At 45.6% G+C, this 14,407-nt stretch overlaps 1 protein-coding gene across 1 annotated transcript in view; it reads right to left on the bottom strand.

Moving 5' to 3' along the window:
• Window positions 1–1,200: 1,200 nt before the first annotated feature.
• LOC119377412 (importin-7) overlaps window positions 1,201–14,407 on the bottom strand; it is a gene marked incomplete at its 5' end in the record, with an annotated part of 33,684 nt that continues 20,477 nt past the window's right edge. The window contains 4 exons of the mRNA XM_037646898.1: window positions 1,201–2,594; window positions 5,188–5,304; window positions 6,170–6,424; window positions 13,721–13,783. Coding sequence (XP_037502826.1) covers window positions 2,503–2,594; window positions 5,188–5,304; window positions 6,170–6,424; window positions 13,721–13,783 — 527 coding nt within the window. The remainder of the gene's footprint in view (window positions 2,595–5,187; window positions 5,305–6,169; window positions 6,425–13,720; window positions 13,784–14,407) is intronic.

Here is a 14,407-nt window from a genome sequence, read left to right as displayed (position 1 = left end):
AGAACAAATCTGAAGCAATAGTTCTGGTAATTTGTTTGGGCTGTACCTAGCGTATGTAATGCCGTCCTGTATGAAGGGTTGACTGCCAAAGACAGCATCTTTTTTAAACATTTGGGCCGATTGCCTTAATGTCTCATTACGTTCTTGCAACGGTGCCCGTACGTTCTCGTTTTAAGTCGCCGTATAGTCTCGTGACAGTGCCCGGATAACAGCGCTAGGTTTTGGTTCGTCACTTGGAGGCCACTGACGACGGGAGCTAAAAGCACCCTATGCAGTGCACACAAGCAGGAAACGACCATAATTTCTTGCTAAACTTCAAGTCTGGTGCTGCAATCATTCCAATAGTTATCATATACGATGGAAGTGATAATTAGTCACGCTTGTTGCATCCAATGTTTTTTTTACTATGTTTTACCCACCTTTGTGGGGCAAACTATGAAATATTTCTGCATAAATGCACTGGCCATTAAGAATTAGGTCTTATGCACGATCACATTGAAAATGAAACTAACTTTAAGTCTCAGACTGTTTAAACCCAAAAAGACAAAAGGTCAAATTCATGTACTAACCATCATTCCCATGCTCGCTGAAATCCTGCGCTTGCAGAGGACACCAGTTCCTAGTGCGCAGTACATACATATGGAGTTGTAGTGGCCAGGAATGATGAAAGAGTGCCAAGATATGGTATCAAAGAACTGATGGTCTGGTCTACGACAAGGTGTACATATTCCTTGAACAGGGCCTTAAAAAAACCAGCTGTTGTAAAGTAGAGTATGTAACTAGTATTAAAATAATGACAATGACCGTAGGGCACAGCTACAGGTTGACTACAGGTGGGCTGCACAATCCCTCTCAGGTCTTTTTGCCTGACCAGTTACAAGACAGCAATATGTTTGCCTCCCCACTCTGTTCATTGTTGAAAATTTGGTCACTAGTAAGTACAGAACACTTGGTTTACCTAGCATGTTAATTTATTGCTCATCTAGTCAAATACACCACCATGAAAACTGAGTGTTTTGGTTTTGCTTTGTCTCCATCGCCATCTGTTTTCTTGTCACAGGCAAAATAAATTTGTAAGCTTTCCTGTGCCCATATTTTTTTAAACCATGAGTTGCTCTCGCTGAAACTACTGGCAGCACACCTCACACAGTTTTCCTGCAGGTGGCAATTGTAAGAAATACTGCAGCCAGCACTCTCCACTTGTGTCAATAGGTTTTATTTTTGTCAGTACTCTCACAGTTCCAAATGCAAAACTCAAAACACGAGACTGCCAGGCAAGCCTCTTTTGCACACCTTTAAGGCAACAATTGTCATTTTAAATTCGCCTGCTTCTCTTTGCCACTCGGTTTTCTACAGCCGTCTCGTGACCCCACTAGGTGCCACGCAGTACGTGCGCTAAGAGTGACAAAAAAAATAGTAGCCTCTTGTTCTCAACACATCACTCGCACCCTCACTTCAATTTGTACACTAGTGGCTCGTATCGTGCAGGCCACAACAACCCACTCTCTTCCCCACAGAGTTACAAGTTCGCATACCGGCTGCTAAGCCTAGTTCTGCAGCCACAAAGGTCAAAGCCCAAGCACACAGAGCCGCAGCCGAGATGCTCGAAGGTGAGAGGTACGATAAACAAAGCAGGGGGGGATAATCAAGCAGCTGTACAACAAAGCCCCCTTCGCTGTCAAAATATACGCATGCTTTACACACCTGAATATGACAAACAGCCCAACACATTTTCTTTTCCCCACAAAAGCACGTCTACAAAGGTAGAAGAGAGCTGCACAAACAACCATGCTTCTCACAATCTTCTGCAGGGAGATAAACACCACTGCCACAGTTTTCTCATTTTTGCTTTACTGCAATGTGTCCGGCACACAACAGCACACACTCGTCACCACGTCACATGCACGTGTGCCACCGTCTGGATGTTGAGGAAAATGGTAAGTGGCACGAGAGAAGCTACTAGCAGAGCCTCGTCTCTCAGTTTTTTCCGTACATTGAAAGAACCAGCATGCTTTCACCGATTCGAGATCGGCCTTGAGACTTGGCAAGAGGTGAGTTTGTGGCCACGCAGAGCCGCTTCGGTGTTTTCAGTGGCAGTCATTTCTTCAACTCTTTTGAGCACCGATGGTAACCGAAAGCGGTGGTGTGGGAGTTCGATCAAGGCAGACAGGGCGAAGACTGCCACTGGTGTCACGGGCAGCAATGCAGCAGTTGTAGATTTAGGAACATACTCCCAGCAGATGGGTGGCACCGGCCGTGCTGCATTGATAGTCCAGTGCCACAAGTGCAATGCTTCCCTGGACACAGTTGCACTGGCAGAGAAGTGTCTCTTGGCAAAGTGTCCCACACAGCAGAAAGAAGAGGCCTTCTCTGGTGAGAAAAGGCAGCCGAGTGCAAAGAAGAGAAAAGAAAACACCAGAGGCTAAAAAGGAACGGCAAACAAGAAAAGAGGCCAGCTAGAGAGAGAAACGGGACAAAAGGGCCTTCATTGAGCTGTGGCAGCTAGCAGAGAGGAGCACCGCCAAAGTTGAACGACGTGGGCACTGTCTGGTTCTGGAACACGTAGCCGCCACTCTTTTCAATCCGTCTTGACTCTGCATGCAACACAGTACACGAAGAAATAAGTCGGCTGGTTCGTCAACTTACAATGTCAGTTTTGTTTACTAGTGTAACCTAAGTCTTTGCCGTCCCATTCAGTTTGCTACAGAAAGGATTCACTACACCAGATTAACTGCTTTGGATATGCTAACAGATGCACTCAACACAGTTGCCATAACTGTTTTTGCCATAGGGCTATTGATTTCTAAACTTAATGTTTTGAAACAGTGGCAATGCAGCAAGTTTTCTTGGTGCCCTCACTACTTCTGACTGTGCACCACTGTGGCAAGTACCTTGATGAGCCAACTCTGCAACAGCAAATGATGGCACGACACGCTTACCGTATTTACTTGAATCTAACGCACACCTTTTTTCCGGGAAAACGAGTCCGAAAATCGCATGCGCGTTGAATCGAGTACCGAAAAAAAAAGAAACTCTGTTATCGTATCGCCATCGACATTTCAAAATGGCCACCTCCTACGCGCCTTGGCCATTTCTGCCATTTTTTCAGTTCGTACGTGTGCTGAGGAGATTGTCATCCCGTTCTGCGTTCGCATCGACGGCATGTAAGTGCCGACTTTAAATACTCGACGAGTGCACCACGATGCCGCATTTAAAAGAATAGTTATTACATGTGCAGAGAGACGGACGGAAATCGGGCCGCATCGCGGTCGTTCGGAATTCCCGAAACGTGCGTGCGAGACTGGCGCAAACATAAGCAGAAGATTTTTTACAGCAAAGCTTCACGAAAAGGTTTCAGTGGACTAAAGTAGGGCCGGTTTCCCGAAATCGAAGAGTGTTGACAGCTGTCCGACAGCGACGAGGACTGATCCATTACGCGACTCGTATCGCCGCCGTAGTGGTGACAGTTTTAGCGGCAAAGCCCGCTTTTTGACTTCGTGTTTTACTTTTGTGAAACTTCAGTTCTTTAAAACCCAAATACTTGTTCTTCTGAATGTGCGAAGTTTGACTCCTACGGGCTTTTTTTGTTCTTTTCTCTCACGAAAAATGGGTGCGCGTTACAATCGATGTATTACCGTATAAACGCGTGTAAGGGCCGCACTTTTTTTTCAAGAAATGAGGGCCAATTCTCAGGGTGCGGCCCATACACGCGACATTTTTTTTTTTAAAGTAAAAACGCACCAGTTAGCGAACGAAGAGCGTTTATTGCAGTATACGACACTTCTTGCGACATACGTGCTCAATCGTCGTCACTCGGCGAGTCCTCAGACTTGGAGTCCGAGATGAGACGGTCTGCTGCGAAGCGCCGTCACCCCACAAGCAGTCATCTTCCATGCCATCCAAGCTGTTAGATATCCCGGCGACTTTAAAACTTCGGGACACAATGTCCGTCGACACCGAGCTCCACGCAGATCGGATCCACCCAAGTACAGTTGCCAAGGCTAGTCCCTTCACACGCAGCATGTCCGTTGTGAGTGCAAGACCATCATTCCGCACACTTCAGTCACATAGCGGAGCAAGTCTTCTTCCAAATCGGGAAACTTGCACTGCTCTCCTCGGAAAGCGCGCTTAGTGCTGTTGGTGTTTCGCAAGGCTTCTTTTTTGAGCACACCAACGTCGAACACACTTCTCGTCAACGTCGAATTTTCTGCCGGCGGCACGTTTCCCATGCTCAAGAGCATACTCGATCACCTTCAACTTATAGCCAGCAGTGTAGCTATTCAGGTACTTGCCCATTTTGCCAAAACGTGAACGCCGTGTAGAAAACAAGCTAGCACGAAGGTCATCGAACAGTGCAGAAAACTACAGCAAATGGCTGGCTGAACTGCACAACCCGAACAACGCGAACGCCATGCCAAAGTTGGTCATGCTAATGCCGATATGGATAGCGCCGATAGCGCATTTGTATAGAGATGTGAGAAGCTAAAGATAAAATCGTGCTTTAACCTTTAGTTGGCGGGTCTATGAATACTAATAAAAAAGTTAAAATTTTTAGCCCACTTCACGAACATCTTAACACGAATAAAACCCCCCCCCCAAAAAAATATATATATATATACTCTGGTGACGATGATGATGGTTGCGTTTCCTTGCGCCATCTATCGACCACGCCTAGAAGCTTACGCCACGCCTAGAAGCTTACGCGCGCGCGCATTTTGAATACGTATTGGTTGAGGAAAGTGTGGATGCGGCCCTTAGGCGAATTTTTTTTTTTTTTTTGTAGAATATGAACTTCAAAAAAAACGGGGTGCGGCCCTTACACGCGTTTATACGGTAGTTCTTTTTGCTAAATATTCTTCAGCAGACAAGGCGCTTCAAAATGTCAAATCCCCAAAGATAATAATAAAAAAATGCATTCTTGAAGGCAGTGACCTACCTTAATAAAAACTCACTGGAAAAAAAAAGGAGGGGGGGGGGGCGAGTGTAACTACTGATAAACCACCTTTTTGCGCGGCGCTTTTGAGTTGTTATAAATGGTTTTGGCTTTACAAAATTTTTTTTTCCTAGCTACCGTGACAAATGTTTCAGCGAGGTTCGACTATATCAAGGGGCATGGCCTCCACTCTCGTCCAAACAACACCTTTGGCAGTTCAGAACGACCAGCAGCAGTAGCCAGTTACAACATACCTGCGGCTGCCTTCCTCTGGTCAGCGAGCACATACACTTCCTGTAGGGACTTCTGTTGCTCGGCAGATAAGCCTGAGGTCAGGGCACCGAACCACATCGGGTCTGCACTCTGGAGGCCTGCACCAAAGAAACCAAGCAGTTGGTTCAGTGATGCACCAATTGAGTCTATGCAGTCAAACACTTGTACCATGCTACATCCAAGAAGAAAGTGCTGTAAAACATCATCAATTAGAATTCTACTAGACCAGGACAAAAGTCCAAATTAACCGAATGTCAAATTATCCCGGGCATCAAGAAAACAATAAACAGATGCCTACAATCAACACATTTTTACTTACTCCTCACCTTGGTTTGCATAAAAAATGTGTGCAAGTTGCAATTCTCAACATCCCGTGACTTCTGTCACAATATGGCCACAGTGCAAAAATGAATTGCATTAATTTGGCTTCACTGTGCAGCAAGGCTGCGAGGATGACCAGGCAAAAGAGCTGCACGCAGCAGCTTGAGAGGAGCCAGGCCACCTCACACGGAGAGCAGTTTCATAGCAGTTGAACAAAACAAAGCCTTCATGTACAAAATTCACTATATATCTAAACACACTACACGCCCTGTAATATGCCCTTTTCATAATCTGCAGGTGCGCTTCCCTGCCCTGCATATTCGCCCAACTATTGGCAGCACCTGTCGTGCTTCAAGTGGAAACGAGGTCCTAGTTGCACGTCTTTTATGCATGTTTATGTCCAGAGAGCCGAGTCTACATTCTCCATGTCACAACTCAAACAAACTGCACTTGAATACGCTGTTTGCAGAAAGTGACTATCCGCCATTAGTTGGGCAAACTGCATAACAGGAAAGCGTGCCCAAATTTTGTGGCAAATACCCGTTCCTGATGATAATAGTTTTCGGGCACACCCACACACTTTGCAGCAAACTAGAACAGCTTCACAATTGAAAAAGAAAGTTTGTCCCCCTAAAGGCTCACCTTGCATGACCTCCTTGAAGACCTGGTACTCATCGATAGGGCACTCATCATCGTCAAGGGGTGTCGTGTACGATTCAAGTGCAGTTTCTTCTTCTTCGTCCTCCTCGTCCTCATCGTCGTCGTCATCATCAGGGTCATCCTCGATGGTGGCTGAAGTTACCGGGAATGGCGATCCCTTCTTGGCACGGCGAGCCAGCCTCGCCAGGTACTCCTGGCCCTCATCGTCAAGCTCGTCCTCGTCAGAGTCTAGCACGTCTGCACAGAGATCCCAGATTTAGGACGTCATTGTGCACACAAACTTGCACAATAATACAGTGATGCTACCGAGCACTTCTGATTTGGAGCAATTTTTGGAGCAGCAAAATTTTCATTTTGGAGCACTGCATATGGGAGCAGTCTGGAGCAGCTAATTTCACATCTTGGAGAACACTGGAGATGCAAGCTGCGTTTTATTAAAGCACCCGAATAATTATTATGGGGCTCTTATGAAGAGCTAGAAATATTTCGATTCAGTGCAAATCTCATGGAAAAAGTAATCTCGGGAGCACTCCCTATTTCCCTCGATAATGCAAAAATAAGGGCGTCATGCATTTAAGTGTTTCTGGAATAATCTCTTCAGCGATTATTTTCGACACTAGTAAATAAACAGAATACTGGATCAATAAAATTGTGCTTTAAGAAATAGCACTCTAACAACATCTATGTGGTTATCAGCAGACGTGGTAGACAAACGACGCGACGTACAACAACGCCTCAATGCTAGAGAGTCGCACTGTCCCTAATACATGCCCCTAAAACAACCCCAAGGCGAAAGCCAGGTTCTTTTTCTTCTCAATCGATTCTACTGCTGCCCGCAACGTGACGTCACTCAGCTAGCCTCAAAAAGCCAACCTCCTCCGACACTCCCTTCCCTCTCTCCGAGGTCTCTCTGTGCTGTAGCAAGAGCATTCTTGCAGTGCTTCCACACTATTGTTTGTGCATGCGCCGGGTTGCCTGGAAGGTGGAGATCCGCTTCAAATCGAGCTTTCGTAAAAGTGTCCGAGTGTGCGTTCAACGGGGGACTACATGATATTTTTACTTTTACGGTCTAGCTGTGTATGGCTAGGAGATTCCGTTTGTACGCCAAAAACCCCCTAGTGCTCTCTAGGGAGCAGTCAACAAAAAAGGAACTTAAAGGGTCCCTTATGCATTCGCCTGGGACAACTCGAAGGTGAAAGCCATCTTCTGTTTCTTTGCACTTGATGTATTCGTCCTTCCCCTCCCTGCTCGAAAGCTTTCTGCATATAACATGATTTTGCACTGCCTCCATGATCGGCGCACCGATCACGGAGGCAGTGCAAAGCAACTATGTCATGTGCATAGGTCGGCGAACTCACTCATGAGTTGACTCACTCAGACTCATATCGAGACGTGAGTCTGAGTCTGAGTGAGTCCAGGTGAGTAGAGTTTTTGTGAGTCTGAGTCCGAGTGAGTTCGGTTGGGAAAAATTTTGGTGAGTCTGAGTCCGGGTGAGTCCGGCTGAGGAAAATTTTGGTGAGTGTGAGTCCGAGTGAGCCCAAGGGCAAAATACATTGCATGAGTGAGTCTGAGTGAGCTCCACATTTTTTGCCGACCTATGGTCTTATCTACTAAAGTTCAGCATCACTATCAGCCTTATGTCGGCTCACGTTTATACTCACGTATACTCCCACATAATTCAACGCGCTACCGTTCATACGTCAGCTCAATATTTATTGATCAGAGGCATGAGTTGAGGAGGGAGAAGGGGAGGAGGTGCCTTGACCTCCCCCCGCAAACTTTTTCACTAGAAGTTACTAATCAAAATATCACGTGTGAGTCATCTCTTTCAATAAAAAGGTCCTTATTGAACTGCAAACTCGGATAACTCGTCTTTGAAGGTATGAGATCAAAATGCGCTAAGTAGCGCACCGATTATGCGAGATACTGGCGTTAAAGAGCATTGACATTATGGTCGAAAAAGGCTAATTATAGGCTAGCGGACTCATGAGTCGACTCACTCAGACTCAGAGCGAGCCATGAGTCTGAGTGAGTCCGAGTGAAATATATTTTGGTGAGTCTGAGTCCGAGTGAGTCTAGATGAAGAAAAGTTTGGTGAGTTCGAGTCCGAGTGAGCCCTAAGGGTAAGATATGTTTCGTGAGTGAGTCTGAGTGAGCTCCACATTTTTTGCCGACCTGTGGTCATGTGACGACGTCACGGTGTATGACGTAATGACAGTGTATGACATCACAAGGTTTGGCAATCTATGGCGGCGTCATGATGACGTCATCACGTGATGATTTTTTGCATCAATCGTGTTCGACCCTTGAGGGGCTAGTTGGTTCATTCTATACAGGAAAATAATTGCACGATACTTAGAAGGTACACCACAAAGAAGATGAATTTCCTCTCGTCAGCCGCACTTCAACTTGCACGATTGTAATTGAAAAGCCCAGATATCACAGTGTGTGCAAGGTGGGCACTAAAAATGCTTACCGACCAACTCAAACAGCAAAGAATTCCCAGGTGGCGAACTTCTATGCAGAGGGACTAAAGAAATGGGTGCAGCTGCATGAAAAGTGCTTAGAAGTTCACGGTGATTATGTAAAAAAGTTTGGCAAAAGTTTGGTAAAAGTTTGGCAAGTATAGTCTCGTGCTAAACTAAACCAGCCAATAAAAAACTTTTACTAACTAATATTTATTTTTTGGAGACCAAACGGCCCTTACTTTTTGAATAACCCTCGTATATTCTGTCCCGTTAGAATGAGGCTTGAATGGAGTCTCAAAACGCTGCTTGACATTTCCAAGGTGCACTATCGTACGTTCGTGCAAAAGACCTGGGATTTTTTCAGCACTTTGGTAATAAATAGGGGTGTGCGAATATTCGAAATTTCGAATATTTTTCAATCGTGTGTGCTATTCGATTCGATTCGCACTGGAATTTACTATTTGAACTTCCCAATGACAAATGCAGTCAACGTCCAATTGAAAGTGACGCCTACAAATTTTCAATATGCTTCACCTCAGTACACCCTCGTGTTGTGGCAAAGCTGCCTTTCAAGCTCCGTTACGGTTGAACTTAGCCAAGAGACAGTCAACGTCAGATTGAAAGTGGTCCCTAGAATATGCTTCACCTCATTATACCCCCGTATTGCGGCAAAGCTGCCTTTCAAAGCTCTGTTACGGTCGAACTTAGCCAAGACGCAGTTAACTCCGATTAAAAGTGGTCCCTAGATTTTCAATATGCTTCACCTCATCACACCCCCGTATTGCGGCAAAGCTGCCTTTCAAGCTCCACTACAGTCGCAAATGTACTAACTCAAGAAAACGCTGGTTCCAACATGGAGATGAAAGATGTGGCAGAGGTGGGAGCTCAATTAATGCTGTTTTGGGCCTGAAATTTGGGCAGGAAGTCCAAAAAATCGGATGCCGAAGCTTTTTAGCATCCAAAATTTCAGATGTTCGACGTCGTAGGCAGATTTGGAACTCTGGACTTGAAGGGAGCACACCCTTGTCCGCCACATCAGTTGGGCTTCCACAGAAGTTGAAAGAAGAGGCGAGGCTCAGAAAATGGCATCTTTGCCTATCACGTTTAAAGTGCTGTCGGCAACACTTTAGTTGCACCAAATCACGTACATAGATGCAATTTGGCCTCTACATTGCCTCATTCTTGATAAGACAACTATGAAACACCACCCCGTCAGTTCTTCATCAACCCAGCAAAAAGAAACACTTTCATGTTGCTATCTCATAAGAACATACTTAGGGATTCTTTGCAACTTTTTTTCTGTAATTTCACTTCGACGTATTCGAAAAATGTTTGAGAAATATTCGAAAATTGTTCGAAAATTATTCGATTCGATTCGCACTCAATGTTTATCAAAATTTTGCTATTCGCACAGCTCTAGTAATAAAAAGAATGGCTGCTTTAGCCAACATTTGCCATGGCATTGCATTTACTTCTTTCTTGGTAGTGGCCGCACACTTCAGGGAATGCAAAGTGGTATTCCTTGGTGGTTAATCCACACTACAGTTTCGCACGTAGTCCATGCCACGCTCCATTCAGGTACGTATTAAAGGGAGACACTGGTTCGAAAATTTTTTTTTTAATTTCCAGTATTTCCAGCTGAAATTTTAATACAATATGTATCTTTCACAGCTGAAAACAAATATGCAATTAGGTTTTTGCTATCACTTTTAGATTTTTAAATATTGACTGTTACATAAACTTGCATTCTGCCCAGCCTTTTGACATCTTCCTCATAAAATATTGTTACAAATTTGACATGACAGCATTCTATGAAGGCCAGGGAGTGCAACAAAACCGTAATTTTATTTTTAGCTTCATTGATACCAGAGTTATGGCCTTAACAAGTATGCTAATCACAAATCTGAAACTGTTGCTTAACTTTGTTGCTAATTAAATCCCTGTTCTAAATAAAAATATCACATGTTTTGGGTTTGTTGCACTAATCGATGTATAAGCTTTCAAATGCTGCAAGAATTATCAAAATCCGACTGCTACATCAAAAGATACTGTGGGCAATGGCTTAGGGTGTGATGAAAAATGCTGTTTTGAGAAAACGACAAAAGAAGTTTAGGAACATGCTGAGCATTTATATTCAACAAGAAAAGGTGTGAATCTGTGTATTAACCATGTTAGAAGCCACCAGGAACATAGTCATCATCATTCTCCTTGGTGCGCTTTCTTTTCATGGCATGCTTGAAGTTTTCAGCATGCTCATGCTTCCTCTCTGATGCCACTAGTCGGCGACTGTCCTTTCCTGAGCATCTTTCAGCGGCCACAACACTCTGCTGCAGGTGCAGCTCCTTCAATATGGCGGCATCTGCTCTCCCTTTGCCAGCGTTGAACCTTGCGACGGCTTCGGCCACAGCAGCTTCAACAGTGAAAAGGGACGCATGTTTGTTCTTGGACACGAGCGACCAGATGACGGAGTGCAGGCTCTCGTTTGGGTTCTGCGTTTTGCCTCGCTGACAACGCTCCAGCAATTTCTTGTCAGAGAGGCGCGTGTAAACAGGCCGCAAGGCATCAACCACATACTCCGGCAGGTTGTAGCGATGCTTCGGAGGAGTCTCCTGCTTGGCAACAGCCCTGTTGTACTTGCACCATGACTCTTCACCAGTTGGGCAGTGAGAGTGCTGAGGGCTTGCATCAGTAGATGCTACGTGATAAAAGGTTGCCCAGACAGCATTATGCATGGCCTCTATGTTTCCTTCGTTACTTTGTAAAGCCCATCCATAATATGAAGTGAGCTTCGTGACCAGCTCGCCCGTCAGTTTGCCCTTGCCGCCAAGGCTTGGCTTTCCTTCGGCTCTTTGTTTTTGCAGGAGGTTTCGAAGAGCTGTGCCCATGCGCTTATGCACATGGTTGACACAGTCCTCTTTTTCTATTGGCACGAAGCCATATACCTGTGCCTCCTGCAGACTGTTGAAGGCTCGGCTGTCTCCATCACACAACATGGTTGTGTAGCGGAGCCCATGTCTCTCCAATGAGCGGCCAAATAAAATTTGTGCTGCTTCCACCTCCATTTGTCCTGGCTTACTGGAGGTATTCTTTTGGCAAGTGTGGCCAGCTAGCCACTCGGCATACCTTGAGTTGTCCTCCTTTGGCCCTAGCTGGCAGCCCAAACAGAAGTTTGACAGGACGACGAAGTCGAGCACATAACCCGTGAATAGTTCAATCACGGTCCCTACACAAATATGGGATGAGTGGCCCCTTGTCAGCCAAGTCCCATTGAGGACGTGTCATCCTTCAAGACTGCACTAACCGATCATATCTTAAGCCTCCAATAATTGAGTATTGTTTGAAAATGTATTCTAATTAATTTGTTGTATTTATTGTGTTCTGTTTTTTTACTACATTTTTTGTTATATTACCCACCCCCTCTGTAACGCCTTTATGTGCCCTGAGGGTAATGTAAATAAATAAATAAAAGGAAACGGCGATGTTACCAGGATTTCCAAAGTTAAGTTCGGAATACACCGTTTTCACGGTGCTCGCGCAGTCCTCAATAACGCGCGCGGCAGCCTTCTGCGCGGCAGGGTTCATTTTCAACTTCACATAATCCTGGTATGTCTTGGTATGTAGGCCTCTCCGTGAAATATTTAGGGCGGAAAAAATATCATTCAGCGCAGTTTGTCCGTTTCCTGTGCTCATTGCCGTGCGAACCGCGAGCACGTTAATTTCAAAAGGGCCGTGCGCTGCGTCCCCCCCTGCTCTCGGCGAGCTCCACACGGTCTTCAGTTTGCCGCACTCGTCACATGTCAGAACAAGTTTCGCGGCGATGCCATATTCGCGGTCTTCCTTGGAGATTCTGCCAGGCCCGCCACACACACCGCACTTCATACACTGAAGAAGTTCGTTCACCAACTCTAAGCTAACGACGGTGAACGGCGTACCAGAAGTTGCGGCTCCATCCGAGTCTTGGAAAAAAGACCGCTTGCGTTGTGTGGCAGACTTCGATGAAAGGTCTTGCAGAACATCACTCGCACGACACTCGAGGGCCACTTTTTCAGCGTCGGAAACCAGGGCAGTGTCGACGCGCACAGCTCTCGTGTGATCATGGGACGCGGCAATCGCGTCCGCGATCGCGGGTGCCGCGGCGGTGATAGCGCTGGCACAGCCTGCTTCGTCCGAGTTCTCGGCGGCAGAAGGTCTCACTGGTGATAAGGTGCGGGCTCTCGGACGCCATTTTCGCCTTTTTCCGAACGCATGAGCACTCCAGAACTTCCGATGACCGCCTGCCATTGCACCGAATTCACAGCCGTTGTTAGGCCTCTACCGCCTCTACGCAAAATGGCGGCTTGCACGCCGCAGTCTAGCAGACGAATCCCTTCGCGTCCAATGGGAAACCGGGAACTGCCCCACTTGACAAAAACGCACCAATGATGTGCGAGTATTTGGTTTTTCTTTATGCGTGATAGCTGCGTTGTTGCTAGACGAAAAACGTTCTTCTGCTAGGAACAGATAATAGAAAAATGCGTCTTTAAAATGAGACCAAAATGGCCGCACTACTTGGCGCGGTTCTCGCGCGCTGCGGCGTTGAATACGACCGTTTTTGAGGTGGTTTCGGAAGCGAAAATGGTCATCAAACTGACTTTGCGGCCCAATAACTCGACAAATACGCATTACAGGGCTATAGTATTTTAGGAGCAGCTTCCTTAGAACTTAATGATTATGAAAAAAAATACTTCAAAAAATCGGTTTTTCAGAAAATTTTCGGCCTCCCATACCCGTGTCTCCCCTTAACAAGGCTTCACTATTCAAGAAATGGAAATAGCAGATATTCGATTTGCAAATCTAACTATTTGAAGAGCTGCTATTCGATTCGTATTCAAGTATTCATACACCCCTACTATTTAGAATACCTCACAACATTAACTTACTGCTCTTCACAAGTGTAAACTCCAGCCGTGTAACATTTTGCCGCAATAAACTTCATATTTGCAATTCAATGAGGCTTTGACCAACGTTTTAGGTACAGTACTGAAAGCACAGGCTACATAATTGGCAAATGCAAAGTAACAGTCACCATTTTCACAGTCATCATCGTCTTCCTCCTCGTCATCAGATTCTTCTTCCTCCTGGGCACGGTCTGCACGTAAATGATGGGAGGAATAAAACAGAGAATCAGAAGCACCACCGACCACCAAGCTGAATTGCAAACATCTGGTGGCAAAACATCAAACAAGTCTGGCTGCACTGTTCTGCACACCAATGTGTATTTTCACCTCCCGGATAATGAGCAGTGTCCAAACAACATACAGATACCGACAGATTTTTTTGGAGCTGGAGGGAATTGAAAAATCCAACAGTCTGAAAAAGTTAAGCAATGAATATAAAGCTTATGTGAATTAGAGCAGCTTAAAATATCGCTATTAACCATTTTCCTACTGGGCTTTCTGGCCCCAAACGATACCAAAATACAGATTTTTTACATGCGAAACATTTTTTTAGCAAACCCAAGACGCCCACCTACCCATCCATCCACCTACCAACCAACCTACCTACCTACCTACCTACATCTGGGTGCTCTCATGATCGCCTCCTTAACTTGGTCAAGACCAAAATTGGAATGAAAGGGTAAGAGGGTTTGACAAATATGACTGTCTGGTCACGACATGAACAACGTAAAAATGTCGTCGCGTAAGACGTCACAACCTTTCCTCCAGACTACCACTGAGACGGGCGAGGCGCAGTTCGGCGAAAACGGAACCTT

This window comes from Rhipicephalus sanguineus, unplaced genomic scaffold (assembly GCF_013339695.2).
Source record: "Rhipicephalus sanguineus isolate Rsan-2018 unplaced genomic scaffold, BIME_Rsan_1.4 Seq459, whole genome shotgun sequence".
NCBI lineage: Eukaryota > Metazoa > Arthropoda > Arachnida > Ixodida > Ixodidae > Rhipicephalus > Rhipicephalus sanguineus.
The sequence above is the reverse complement of the archived record's forward strand: the minus strand, read 5'-3'. Positions and strand labels throughout refer to the sequence as shown.